The sequence below is a fragment of the Sciurus carolinensis genome, chromosome 4 (genome assembly GCF_902686445.1).
Source record: "Sciurus carolinensis chromosome 4, mSciCar1.2, whole genome shotgun sequence".
NCBI classification, from domain to species: Eukaryota; Metazoa; Chordata; class Mammalia; order Rodentia; family Sciuridae; genus Sciurus; species Sciurus carolinensis.
The window spans coordinates 145,405,622-145,420,017 of NC_062216.1; the positions used below are offsets into that span (position 1 = coordinate 145,405,622).

The window sequence follows — 14,396 nt, forward strand, 5'->3', positions numbered from 1 at the left end:
GACCTAAATGGACCTGATATGTTTGGTAATACTTCCAATTTATTTAACTCAGTAGGATCCATTTGTTATTTTTCACTTTGTGTTTTTCTTTAATTAAAACCATAGGTTATTAGCAATGATGTAACTGTCACTGGCACCTATTCTCTATTTTTAAATCTTAGGGTTTTTTTTTTTTCTGGTTCCTAAATAAAATGTTCTTTTGCAAAAGGTATTACATCTGTATTTATTAACACTACTAAGGTAGAATGCACAGTTGTGTCACGTACCAGATTCTGTTGAAGTAGAAGAAATGTGAAAAGGAAAAAACATAAAATATACACATTAAGTATTTAAAATGATAGCAAACAAAAGATTCTACATTATTCATTAATGAATCTTTATAACTAGAAATACACACATGAGAACAGAAACATACTGCAACATATTTTCCCACTGAACTATAGGTTTCTAACACAGAAAACTTCATAATAATTTCATTTAGAATTTTTAGAAATCAAATGTCATGAAGATTTATGTAAACATTAAAGTGTTAAGTTATTAAGTTAGGATTAAAGAAGTTATTATACAACATTACCTAGTAAAAATAAAAGTTGAATTTACTATATTTGATATTAATGAGAAGAATCTAATGGTTTTAGCCAGAAAAAGGAACAAATTGATTTCACTTTTATGCATTTAAAACTGGAAAGAAAAGATGCATACTTACTGAAGGCCTAGAATATGCATCCTTTGAAAATTGCTTTTCTAATGCATGAAGTTTTTCTTGAAGGTATTTATTTTGTAAATGTAAATCTTCTACAACAGAATCTCGAGGAAGAGCCTGATGGGTCCTACAAACAACAACCACAGATTCTTTACTATGCAAACCTTAATTATCCTGCTTTACTATATTAAAATACAGAAAAGAAGAAACTGCAGTATGTTTATTAGTATTCATTTAATATTTTTCAAAATTCTAAAATTTCAATATAAACCTGGCTATCACAATTTATATTTTAAAACAATCCTCTACAAAGGATTTAATGAAGGTCTTCTTCAAACTATCAGATAAGAAATGCATTTTGACCAATAAAAAAACTAAAAAGAAATATATTTGATTTAGAGAAATATATTCCATATTTTTACATAGCATGTACCAATTTATATGTCCTTATGTAAGATAGTTAAAATATACACTATTCTAAAAACATTACATAATAAGTGCATTATATCCACATCAGACTCCAAAAGCTCAAAGATATAAAAAGGGCTGGGGTTGTGGCTCAATGGTAGAGCGCTTGCCTGGCATGTGTGAGGCACTGGGTTCAATCCTCAGCACTGCATAAACATAAATAAATAAAATAAAGGCATCGTGTTCATTTATGACTAAAAAATATTTTTAAAAAAAGATATAAAAAGGTTCTTAATGCTTCAAATAATAATTTGTCACTTCAAGTCTAAATGTGTCTGCCTGATCTACATCACCCTCCATAATCTGGCATAACCACATCTATCCAACCTTATTGTCCAGGACACTACCTTTATTTAGGCACATAAATTTACTTTGACCCAAATATGAAATATTTACTCTTGCCTCTATACCTGTGCTAGGTGATGTCCTCTGTCATATGTCCTTCATCCCTTTAATATCTAAAATTGATTCTTAACATTCAAAAGTTTGCTGAATTTGAAAAGAAGACAAGTTAGTTTCTTCTATGAAGTGTTCTCCAACTACAGCCTTCATAGGTTAACAGAATTTTTTAAAAAGGGGGGACTTCAAAAGCATTAGAAGGTTTCAAAAGTAAAATGATTTGATCCTTGCAAAAACTACAAAGTCTACTGAAAGAGGTTTGTGTGCTTGCTTGTTTTAATACATGTTTAGATCCAGAAAAAGGAAGAGAAAGATCCACTGCTGGCACCAGAGAGTAACTTTAAACAGATATCAAGAGAAAGAATTTCTTGATCATATTTCTCTTCCCTATCAAGGGAAATTCTGTAGAATTAAACAGTAACTTAGATGGAAAGAGGATGGAATGTAGGTTAGAAATTCATGAGAATATTATTTGAAGGAGTTCCACTTTATAGGTTCATATCACATTCATACTGACAAAATATTAGATATTAATTAATAAAGAAGCACTACTCTCAAAGTGCAGGAAATAAAAACAAAACTAAAAACTGGATTATACCAAACTAAAAAGTTTCTGCACAGCAAAGGAAAGAATCAGCAAAATGAAGAGAGAAATAAAAAAATGGGAGAAAATATTTACAAACTATACATCTGATAAATAATTAATTTCCAAAATGATAAGGAACTCCAAAAACTCAACAGCAAAAAAAACCACCAAAAAACAAAAAAACCCTAATTTAGAAATGGGCAACAGACCTAAATGGCATTTCTCAAAAGAAGACATTAACATGGCCAAAAGGACATGAAAAAAATACTCAACATCGCAAGTCCTTAGGGGAATGCAAATCAAAACCATAATGAGATACCACCTCACAACTGTTAGAATGTTTATTATCAAAAAGACAGAAGATAATAAGAGCTTGAGAGGATATGAAGAAAGATCCTTATACACTGTTGGTGGGAATGTGAAACAGAAACAACTTAAGTGTCCATCAACTAAAGAATTGATAAAGAAAATGTAGTAAACTCACATACACCATAGAATACTATTCGGCCACAAAAAGGTACAAATTCTATTATCTGTGACAATATGTTTGGAACTGGAGGACACTGTATTAAGTGAAATAAACCAGACAGAGAAAGACAAATACCACATGATCTCACTCATACGGGAAATACAAAAAAGTTTATCTCATACAAGTTGAGGGTAGAATAGAGATATCAAAGGCTGGGGAGAATGTGGAGAAGGGAGGGATGGGAAAAGGTTTGTTAAGGGATATTAAGTTATAGTTAAATAGGAGAAATAAATTCTGATGTTCATTAGGGTAACCGCAGATAATAATGTACTATGTATCTCAAAAAAGTTAAAAAAATAGATTTTCAATGTTTTTGTCACAAAGAAATGATAAATGTTTGAGGAGATAGATATGTTTTCCCTGACTGAACATTATATAATGTACATGTATTGAAAAATCACATTGATATATTCAATTTTGTCAATTAAAATTATAAAATTTTAAAAAGCACTAAAATTAATTTTTAAAGATTAACAGACAAAACCATGGTAAATTTATGAAGGATAAATATCCTCACATCTAAATATTATAGGTAGGTACCAGACTTTGACAATGATTATTAACACCATTACAGATTGTAATATTGTAAGCACTTGGCAGAGGAAATATCAAATTGTTTATAACAAACCAAAGTTCATCTTGGAAGAAATATGTGAAACAAAAAAATACTGTTGTAAGGACAATATTTTATTTTACTTTTTATTACCACAAGTATATGGAAGAGCAGTTTGGAAAAAGCAAAACGAAACAAATCTTAAAGTCTCTCTCAAGAAACGGCATGATGGTGGCAGCTGGAGGGGGTGTGGTGGATCCAGGTACAAAGAAGTAAACACACTCAATCCTGTCTCTCTCAAATGAGCAACTACTTGTGGATGTTGAAAACTAAAACACTTAAGGCAGTGGAGGACAGAATGCCAGAATTTAAGTACCAGGTAACAGGCAATGAATTTAACCTTTTCTTTTCTCCTGTTGTAACTGGCCTGAATACATTATTTGAAACTGGAGGTAGTGTCAGCACTGAAGAGGAGAGTTCTAGAGAAGCCTTCTAGTTATAACGCAAATAAGGAGAAAGGGAACATCTAAAACAGAGAATACAAAACTATCTCATTATTTCTGCCTTTTCTAGATGGTCTCATGATCCAACCCTCAGGTAATTCCATGGTGTTGGCAAAGGCTTCAATGGGAACCTATAACAGCTGAAGTTTTTGAAGAGGGGGATCATTTTCTCGAATTGGTAGAGCTGTAATACCAAAGTGACTGGGCAAAATACTTTTTCTCCTCCTTTTTTCTGCCCTCCTATTACTGGCTCAGATATAGACATGTGCAACTGATGAAGTACACAGCACAGTGGGTTTAACTAAAACCCCAGATCTGTATGAAGTACCAAAATGGGGAACCCTAGGGAAGTAGGAAGTATAAAGAGAGGAAGAAGCTCAAGAAACTAATCCTACAAAGTTGTTTATGAACTTCTGGGCTCACTCTTGAGCTGCACATGTGTGCATCTGATCCTAATCAGATCAAAATACCAAGGGTTCTGAGAAATGAACAGAACATAGCCCATGTACCAGACTGCTGACTGGTAAGTGCACAGGCAGAACAGATCTGAATGGCACTGAAAAGGCTTTGAAAACAGAACTGATAAAGGAAACATAGCCCACAGAAAGGAGGCTGGAACTTGAGGTCTGAACCTAACCAGAGATTACTAGCTAAAACAAATCATCTAAATTTTCCATATAATTTAAATAAGACCCAGAGATTCACAGTATAATATTTAAAGGTCAATATTATAATCTAGAATTACATGAGGAATATCTCAATTCACAAGGGAAAAGAAAACCAACACAACCCCAAAATGAAATGACACACATTATTTCCAAATCTATGGTCAAGCAGCTTCGTGTTACAATAGGTACTACATTTCCATGTGATAACTTACTTCATATACAATATGTCATTTTCTAAGTCAAGATTTCGCTTTTTTAATTCTTCCAACTCTTTTTCTGACTCCAGAGCTCGTACTCCCATAACCTGATCAACAGTCATGCCGGTTGTTTTTAATTTCTTCTGCAAAGTAAGTTTCTCTTTGTCAGCTCTGTGAAATTTAATGTAGAATCATGAAAATAAACCATTTACTATTTTGCTTACCCAATTTATTAAACTACAGCTTACCCATTATCAGACCAACATATGGCAATTGTCACATTTGTACTTAGTCTGAACCAACATACTTCAAAACCAGAGGAAACTTCATCTAAATTTTGTAAAAGAAATTTAAAAAAACTGAATCATAGATAATAAATAATTAAAGCTAGAAAATTTCTCACATTATCAACTATGACAAAACTATATAATTTCCAGGTCAATAAATTGTAGACATAGTGTTATGTTGAAATTTAAGCTCACTTGGCAAAAAGATCCTTCAAAGTATTCAGCTGTTTTGTTATGGTATAGACTTCTCTCTCTTTCTCTTTTAACTTGTTTCGAATTCCCTCTATTTTGGTTTGCCATTTTTTACCTTCTTCCCACCTAATTAATTCTTCTCTAGCACTCTGTAAACAATAAGAAAAGTATTAGAAAATTATAAAAATTATTGTAATTTCATTTTTAGATTTGTAAATTACAATCCACTAAGAAAAACACTAAACTAATACTTCCAAGCAAATATGATAATTGGTTCATTTTGCTATATAAATTCCTAAAATCTTTAGACATGCCAAGCTTCAGTCTAAGTAGGCTTCATTCTATCACCTGACAGATAAAATTCTGGGGCACAACTGACTAATGCCAATACCCTTAAGGAGACTTTAAATGAAAATTATGACTAAAGTAAGAGATCATGCCTAAAGTAAGCTCCTACCAAAGAACTTTCATGTATAAATGGTCAACCTGACCTTATTATGACATGACAATCTCCTAGAATCACAACCTACTCAAGTCTTCAATGCCTATTACCTCACTCATATGCAATCATTTAGTACTAACCACATGCCAGATACTACCCTAGGGACTAGGACTAGAAGAAATGAATATCAGATGAAATTTTCATAAATCTTACAAACCATTTTATGTTGGTTGGCAAGTAGATCGGAGTAGAGGAGGTGAAAGAAGCAAACGGTATATAGTAAAACAAGAAACAAATCTAAACATACTGGACAGTAAATTAGCTGATGATAAGGACTTAAAAGCAAGGGAATTAGCACACTTCAGAAGTAGGGAACCTAGCTGGTTATAATTGTGGTGGTGTCATGGCTTGTTATACTTTTGATAAAGGAGCCAAAGAAAGCTTAAGCAATGTAGGATACTCCCAAGCACTCAACAAATGTCCTACTGAGTATTTATTTAGTTAGAAATTTTGCTCACAATTGTCTGAGCTAAGCATTTATCTCCATTTTACATATTAACACTAAGAAACTTTTTAATATTTTACCACACACTGAATTTTCCAGGAATACATTGGTCATTATACAGAGAAAGGCTACAGACATTGTTTTGTGAAGAATTACTGATTATCATTTTGGAAATCAAATTATAACTGGCAATGTCATCATGACAAATGAATTACCAATAGAACATATTTGTATTATACTATATTTTTAGCTTAGAACTCACATTGATATGAAAATGTGAAAGCACATGACTACCTATATTTTCTAGCATAATCATGCCAGACTAGTTACATGTTGAAATGTGAATAATATAGTCATATACTTATTATTTTATAAGTTATTTTCCTTTAATGTTTCTCCTATAAATATTTCATTTAGGACATTATTTATAATATTCTTGAAATTATGTAAGTAGTTTATAAGTAAAACATTATATTTACTATAAAAGGTCATGTTGGGCCTAAAAGGGTTGAGAATCATGATTTATAAATTTAAATTCCCAAATAGGATTAGTTATCTTATCAAAACTATCTTCTATAATACTGGAGAACTACATTCTCTAATATTCTTCTTCCAATATTGGTTAATTTTTTTATCTTATTTATTTAGTTTGGCTAACAAGTAGCCTTTAAAAAAAAATGTAAAAACTTCAGTAAGTGGTTAATAGTTATTTTTTTTTTCTGAAATAGGTACAAGAAATTACCTATATTCCGAGAAATGTAAATACTTGTTGGGGGCATAAGGTATGTAAATAAATGATTCTGAAGCAGGGAATGGAGTGCTCTGCTCTGATTAGTCAATTCAACTGTATCTTGTATTACCCTTAAAAATAAGGAGAGAAGCAAGGCTGAGGGAATTTAAGAATGAACAGGGAATAACAAAGGCAAATGTCATATGTTCTAGACTAAGGGAGAAAAGCAAAGAGAGGATAGGAAGAGAAGTTCTGCTTTCAAAATAATTTTCAGTACTAAAAGTCTCATAAAAAGATGGTATATTTAAAATTTTCAATCATTTAACAAACAGTGAGCATCTACTAAGTAGATGCTAGAAATGTAACAATGAATAAAACAAGCAAAGATACTGCTATCAAAGCTTACAGTCAAGCAGGAGAAAACAAAAGATAAATACATATAAGTAGATATCTAGTATATTCAGGTAACAATAAATGCTATGCAGAAAGGAGTGTAAAGCATAGGAAATTTTGTTACTTTATATATGTTGCCTACATATTTATAGACAAAAGCAAGCCAAATTTTCCAAACACTCAATATGAATGCATTTTTTGAATATAAATTAGAAATGCCCAAGTACTATGGAATCTGAAACAAATCTTCTCACTAGGTTTATGGATATATATGTTAAAATCAGGATTGTCCTGTGTTCTCTTTTTCTAGTTATTAATAGTATCTTATACTTGCATGGATTAGACTTGATATCTTACAAAACTTTCACTTATTATTTCATTTGTCAAAATTATCTTAAGTGGCAATATAGGCAGTATTATTTCAAGTTAATAAACTGAATAAACTGCAACAAAGAAGTTAGGAATTTAGGCAAAGTCACAAGGCTACTGGGGCATTCTGATAGGAATCAGGTTAGGAATTGGTATCCAAGGTTGGATTTACCCCCAGGTAGGAAGGCAGTCAGGATAGCAATCCAGAAGAGCAAAGACATTTTGATCTTGCAGATTTCACCAACAAAGCTTCTGACAGAAAGCATGCTGTGGTTTCACATATGCAAATGCTATCATTTTCATCAAAATTACATTGACACTGATGAATTTTCATGGGGAAAGCACTGAAAGTCTACTAAGTTATTTTAATTTCATTACCTACTTTCTCTTCGGTGTCATTACTGACAATTTTCTTTTTATTAAAATTATTTTAGAGTTATTAAATGTGTTCTGGGAATTTTATAATACAAATTTTTCCTCCTCACAGTAATTTTTTTCAGGGGCAAATATTACTACTAACACCAACCAGTATTTCTGGAAAACTTCTGTTCCTTTGTTTTTGTGGAGCTGGGAATTGAACCTAAGACCTGATAGACAAACACTCTACCACTAAGCTACATTCCCAATAATACTCTTAATATATAAGTGGTATTATATATAATATATAAGTGGTATTTTCAATATACTAACAGCATATTCAATATACTCCAGTTTCTTTTTCATAACAAGTTTAATTATAAGAATTTTAGCCCATTTTATTTTTGGTTTGGGTTATTTCTACTAGTAATTCTTATTACAAAATGGCTTACTAGATGACCCATAAAAAAATTTTAAGCAATTTCTCTCACAAGACGGAATCAATCTATGAGCAGATAGATAGGTTATTAATTATCACAAATACTCAACATGTTCCAAATCTTTTGTTTACTCTGAAATGACAGCCTAGGCTACTGAGGACAAAAAAATAGACATATCTGGATTAAAGTAGAGGTATTAAAATGCCCAGTTTTCTCCCAAAAGTCGAAAGTACCTACCTATATAAATGGTTACTTGGGGAGAAATGATACAACTGGATATGTAAGGTGTAAAGAAACACTGGAGGTATTTCAAGTCAGGAAGATGACACAGAGATGAATTCCCAGGTAATTCCCAGGTAAAAGTCACATTAGAGGTACCTACTTAAGCAGACCACAAATTCCTAAAGGATGAAAATTTTTGCCTTTTACATATCCAATACCACTTACAGTGTATCACATACCTTTTCTTTCACAGGTTTTAAGTCTACCTCATCCACTTTTCTTTCTAGTTGGCTTTCTAGTTTTTTAACTTTTTTTTGAAGTTCTTCAATTAAACTTTGTTTATTATCCATCAGAGGTCTGCTCTGAAAAAAATAAGATATAACTTTATATTCTATAGAAATAATATAAAAAAATGTAATAAATATTCCAATTATAGAAATCTTGAGGTCATCACTAACCACACTTTCTGAATAATACTCTTAATATATAAGTATAACATGGTATCTGCTTCTGTATTTTATAAGATATGCCACTCTAGAACTGTGACTATAACAGAAACCACTGATGGAATTAGTTATATTTATCAAAATAATATGAAAGCCAGTTTTAGCAAATATTGAAGATGAAATTTAAAAGAGGAAATAAACTATTACCCACATATTATAAATCAAAGACATTAATCAGAACTAAACATAAAATTACCTGTAATCCATTGGTTAGTCTTTTAATTTGCCTTTTAAGTTCATCATTTTCTTGATCAATTCCATCTTTCTCTCTAAGTACTTTATTATAGGCTTTTTGGGTTTTTTGCAGCTCATTATTCAAATCATTCAAATTATCAGTTAATGAGTTTTCTCGGCTTTTACTTGTTTTAAGAGCTTCCTTCAGTTTTAAAAGGTTTTCATTTAAATCTTCAATTTGTGACTAATTAGAGGTAAAGAAAGGTTTTAGTCATGAATCCTCACCACATATCCCAATGATAAAAGCAACACAAAATAGAACCTATGCCATTAATACTTATTAAAAAGAAAAAGGAAAAATTTAAGTATAATACACAAGGGTTAAAAGTCAAACTATATATATATATTTTTCTTTGTTTATTTTAAATAAACCAAGGCTACTTGGAACAAAACAAAATATATTTTTTAAAAAAGTCTAAAGCAATTAATTTTCAATACCCAGAAATGAAATTTTTGCATTTAAATGTTTCATTATGGCTAAATTAAAGAAACCAATCAATACCCAGCAATATGCATAGAGATGTTTTAAACACTATGAAGCATTAAGAGTAGTATAAAACAAAATCTCTGACTTCAAGTAGTTTCTAATCTACTTTGTGAAGACAAAATATCAAAGGGCAACTTGCAATTCCTGGAAGTATACATAAGCCATTAGGAAGGAATCCGGAGTTCTTAGCTGTTCAATACAGTGACAGTGAGAGAAACATGATGTTATTTGCCCTATAATGCTTTATTTGACTAAATGTAATGTCTTTCAAATAAATTATTACAGCTCAAACAGTATTACTACCAATAAAAAATTAGTATTATAATATTGCTAAAGAAAAAGAAACTGTCTTGAAGAAGCTTTCAGAACAAGGATCTGAATAATATGAAGGATTCAGGCAAGAAGACATTTTATGCAAAGAGAAAGGTATTTAAAAGGATACTAACAAAGGACTATTCCTCCTTATACATTTATTTACTTAATTGATTTTCATTATCAAATGTGACCATAATCTTTAAATATACAATAAGAGATTTAAAAATTTCAGTATAATCTAGTCCCTACATAATTTAATGGCCATGAAGGAATATATATCAGCAAACCAACAGTAAATCAAAATTACAAACTAAATAATTGTTTTAATCAAAATATTCTATGTGACACTTTGTACAAGGAAATTTGAAATTTATTTTAATATATATAATAAAATATTTTATACATATTTTATATATATATATATGAAAAAGTTTAAATTACCAAACCTAATGATCGAGTGAGAAAATAACAAAATGTTACCCAAAACTACATAATTTGGGAATAAAAGGCTCAAAGTCAGGTAGCTCTATAGATAAAATGTCTTACAGACAACATGATTTGTAGTAACTATTTCAGGGGAAATGAAGGAAAGCTAATCTACTTATAGGAAGGCTAATAAGAGCTAGAGGTTTAGCTCAGTGTCAGAGCACTTGCCTAGAGTGAAAAAAGTCCTGGGTTCAATCCTGAGAAAGAAACACACACATCTACATAGAAAATTCTGATACAGAAAACAAAACAAAATAAATACATACATCTATTCCACTTATCAATACAGAAGCAAAAATGGTTTCATTCATAATTGCCAAAGCTTGGAAGCAACCAAGAAGAAGAAAGTGAACCTATGAATAAGACAGGATATATCCAGAATACATTCAGTGTTAAAAGGAAATATTAAGTGAAAAAGCTAATTTGAAAACATTATATATTATATGATTCCAGCTATATGACATTCTGGAAAAAGAAAATCTGTGGAGAAAATCAAAGGATGAGTGGTTTCCAAGGGTAGGCAGAGGGTGGGGAGAATAAGCAGAAGGAGCACAGAATATAGTGTTTTAGGGGAATGAAAATACTCTTCTTGATACAATAATGATGGATACATATCATAGATTTGTCTAAACCCATAGAATGTATACCATTAAGAGTGACCCCTAAGGTAAATGTGGACTTTGGGTGATTATGATGTCTCACTGTAAATTCATCAACTTTCACAAATGTGCTACCCTGGTGGAGGACATTGATAATGCAAGTAGCTACGCACGTATAAAAGAACAGATTATATGGGAAATCTCTGTGTTTTCCTCATTCTTTCTGTGATGTGACCCTAACACCCGATCTTTAAAAAAAAAAAAATTAAAAATCCTAAGTAAAATTTTCTTAAATTCTACTAGAAAGAGTAGTTCACATGGTGTGGTGGCACATGCCTGTAATCCCAGCAGTTCAGGAAGCTGAGACAGGAGAAGGATCAGTCTCAGCTACTTAGTGAGCCCCTAAGCAACTTACTGTGAACCTGTTTCAATATTAAAATTAAAAAGGGCTAGGGATGTATCTAAGCGGTAAAGAACCCCAGGTTCAATTCCTGGTACTAAAATAAAAAAAAGAAAGAGCAGGTGATGTTGGCTTAGCTTTTCCTAATTCACTAGATGAAAATCAGTTTATGAGTACCATAAGAACACATATTGTTAAAAATGTGTGTGCAGAAAAAAAGAAAATGAAAAAACAAATGGGTTCATTTGTATCTATCCACTAATGACAATGCTCCTTAAATTATTTCACAAAACAGAATAGGATGAAACACTTCCATATTCATTCTATGATGACAATTATCACTCTCATACTAATATAGATAAGAACATATTGAAGAAAGAAAACTACAGACGAACATTCCTAATGAATTTACATGCAAAAAATCTTTAATATTATACTAAAAATTGTATTCCTAATTTATTAAGAACACTGTAAATCATGACCAACTTGGTTTTATTCCAGGTATGCAAGCATGGTTTAACATACATAAATCAAGAAATGTAATTCATGACATAAAAAGAATTAAGAACAAAAATCACATAAGCACCTCAATAGATGCAGAGAAAGTCTTTCAGATAACGAAGCACTGACTAATGTAAAAACACTGAAGAAATTAGGAATAGAAGGGACTTCCCCCAACATCATAAAGGTTATATAGGACAAAACTAAAGTCAACATCATAGCAAAGGGGAAAAAGTGAAAGTATTTCCTTCAAAATCGAACAAGAGAAGGATGTCCACTCTCACCACTCCTATTCAAAATAGTACTAGAAATTCTAGCCAGAGCAATGAGGCAAGAGAAGGAAATAAAAGGAATATAAATAGGAAAGGAATTATTACTGTTTGCATGATACTTCCAAGTATGATCCTATACTGAGAAGTCACTGAAGACTGTCAGAGCTAATAAGCAAATTCAGCAATACAGCTGGTTACAAAATCAACATACAAAAATCAGCAGCTTTCCTATACACAATAATGAATCTGCTAAGAAAGAAATCAGGAAAACAATCCCATTTAAAATAGCCTGATTAAAAAAAAAATTTTTTTAAACTCTAAGAATAAACCTAACCAAGATCTAAGACCTCTACAATGAAAACTACATTGAAGAAAGAAAGTGAGGAAGATAAAATGAAGGAAAGACCTCCCAGGTTCCTGGATAGGCAGATTTAATATTGTTAAAATGGTCATACTACCCAAAGTAATATAGAGTCAATGCAATCTCCCATCGAAATACCAATGACATTCTTCACAGAACTAGAAAAAAGAGTCCTGAAATTCATTTGAAAGTATAAAAAACCCAGAGTAGTCAAAGCAACTCAAAGTCAAAAAAGGAATGCTGGAGGCATCACAACACCTGACTTCTAATTATACTACAGAACTATAGTAACAAAAACTGCATTGTACTGGCATGAAAACAGACACACAGACCAATGGCACAGGACAGAAGACACAGAGACAAACCCACACAGATACAGTCATGTAAGCCTGACAAAGATGCCAAAAACATACACTGGAGAAAATACAGTCTTTTTAACAAATGGTGCTCAGAAAACTGGTTATTCATATGTAAAACAATAAGACTAGATCCTTATCTCTCACCATACACAAAGGTCACCTCAAAGTGGATCAAAGACCTAGGAATTAGACCAGAAACTATGCAACTCCTGGAAGCAAATGTAGCAGCAACATTCCAACATAAAGGCACAGGCAATGACTTTCTCAATAGGACCCTTAAAATTCAGGAAACAATGCCAAGAGTTAACATATGGGATAGCATCAAATTAAAAATCTTATGTACAGCAAAGGAAACAGGAATGTGAAGAATAGGAGAAAATGTTTGCTAGCAACTCTACTGTTGAAGATTAGTATCTAGAGTATATAATGAACTAAAAAAACTTAACACCAAAAAAATCAAATAATCCAATTAATAAATGGGCAAATAAATTAAACAGACATTTCTGAAAAAAGAAATATGAATGGCCAATAAATAAATAAATATTTATATAAAGTTCAACATCATTAGCAATTAGGGAAATGGAAATTAAAACTAAACTGAGATTTCATCTCACACCAAAATGGTAGTCATCAAGAATATAAACAATAATAAATGCTGGAGAGGATGTAGAGAAAAAGGAACACTTTTACACTGTTGATGAAGTTGTAAATTAGTATGACCAGTACAAAAATCAGTACAGAGTTTCTTCAAAAGACTAGGAACAGAAACAGCATAATACACAGCTATACAATTTCTTGGTATTTACTCTAAAAAATTAAAGTCATTATACTATACCATACGTGCACACCCATAATTTACAATAGCCAAGTTATGGAACCAGTCGAGGTGTCCATCAGTAGCTGAATGGATAAAGAGAATATGGTATATATACATAATGGTGTTTTATTCAGTCATAAAGAAGTATGAAATAATGTCATTTGAAGGAAAATGGATAAAACTTCAGAACATTACATTAAGCAAAATAAATCAAACTCAGAAAATCAAGGGTTATATGCTTTCTCTCAAAAGAAGAAGCTAGAGAGGAAAAAGGAAAAGAAAGGAAGGGAAATCACATAAAATTAAAGGCAGATCAGTAGAGTTAAGGAAAGGGACCAAGAAAAGGGAGGAGGGGAGGAAAAGGGGAAATACTAGAAAATTATATTGGTCAAATTATATTGTTTTATTGAGTTCATGGGCAAATATTTACAATGAATACCACCATTATGTACAACTATAATGCACAAATAAAAAGCATGAAAAAAAGATACTTATTCTTAAAAAGTGTCTATATAT

At 31.4% G+C, this 14,396-nt stretch overlaps 1 protein-coding gene across 3 annotated transcripts in view; it reads right to left on the bottom strand.

The window, feature by feature from the left end:
* The window catches only part of Cep290 (centrosomal protein 290), a 93,614-nt gene that overhangs the window by 22,242 nt on the left and 56,976 nt on the right, over window positions 1-14,396 (bottom strand). For all 3 annotated transcript variants that reach the window (XM_047548700.1, XM_047548698.1, XM_047548699.1), the window contains 5 exons: window positions 9,246-9,467; window positions 8,783-8,905; window positions 5,089-5,234; window positions 4,622-4,777; window positions 707-830 (listed from right to left, as the gene is read on the bottom strand). In XM_047548700.1, coding sequence (XP_047404656.1) covers window positions 707-830; window positions 4,622-4,777; window positions 5,089-5,234; window positions 8,783-8,905; window positions 9,246-9,467 — 771 coding nt within the window. The remainder of the gene's footprint in view (window positions 1-706; window positions 831-4,621; window positions 4,778-5,088; window positions 5,235-8,782; window positions 8,906-9,245; window positions 9,468-14,396) is intronic.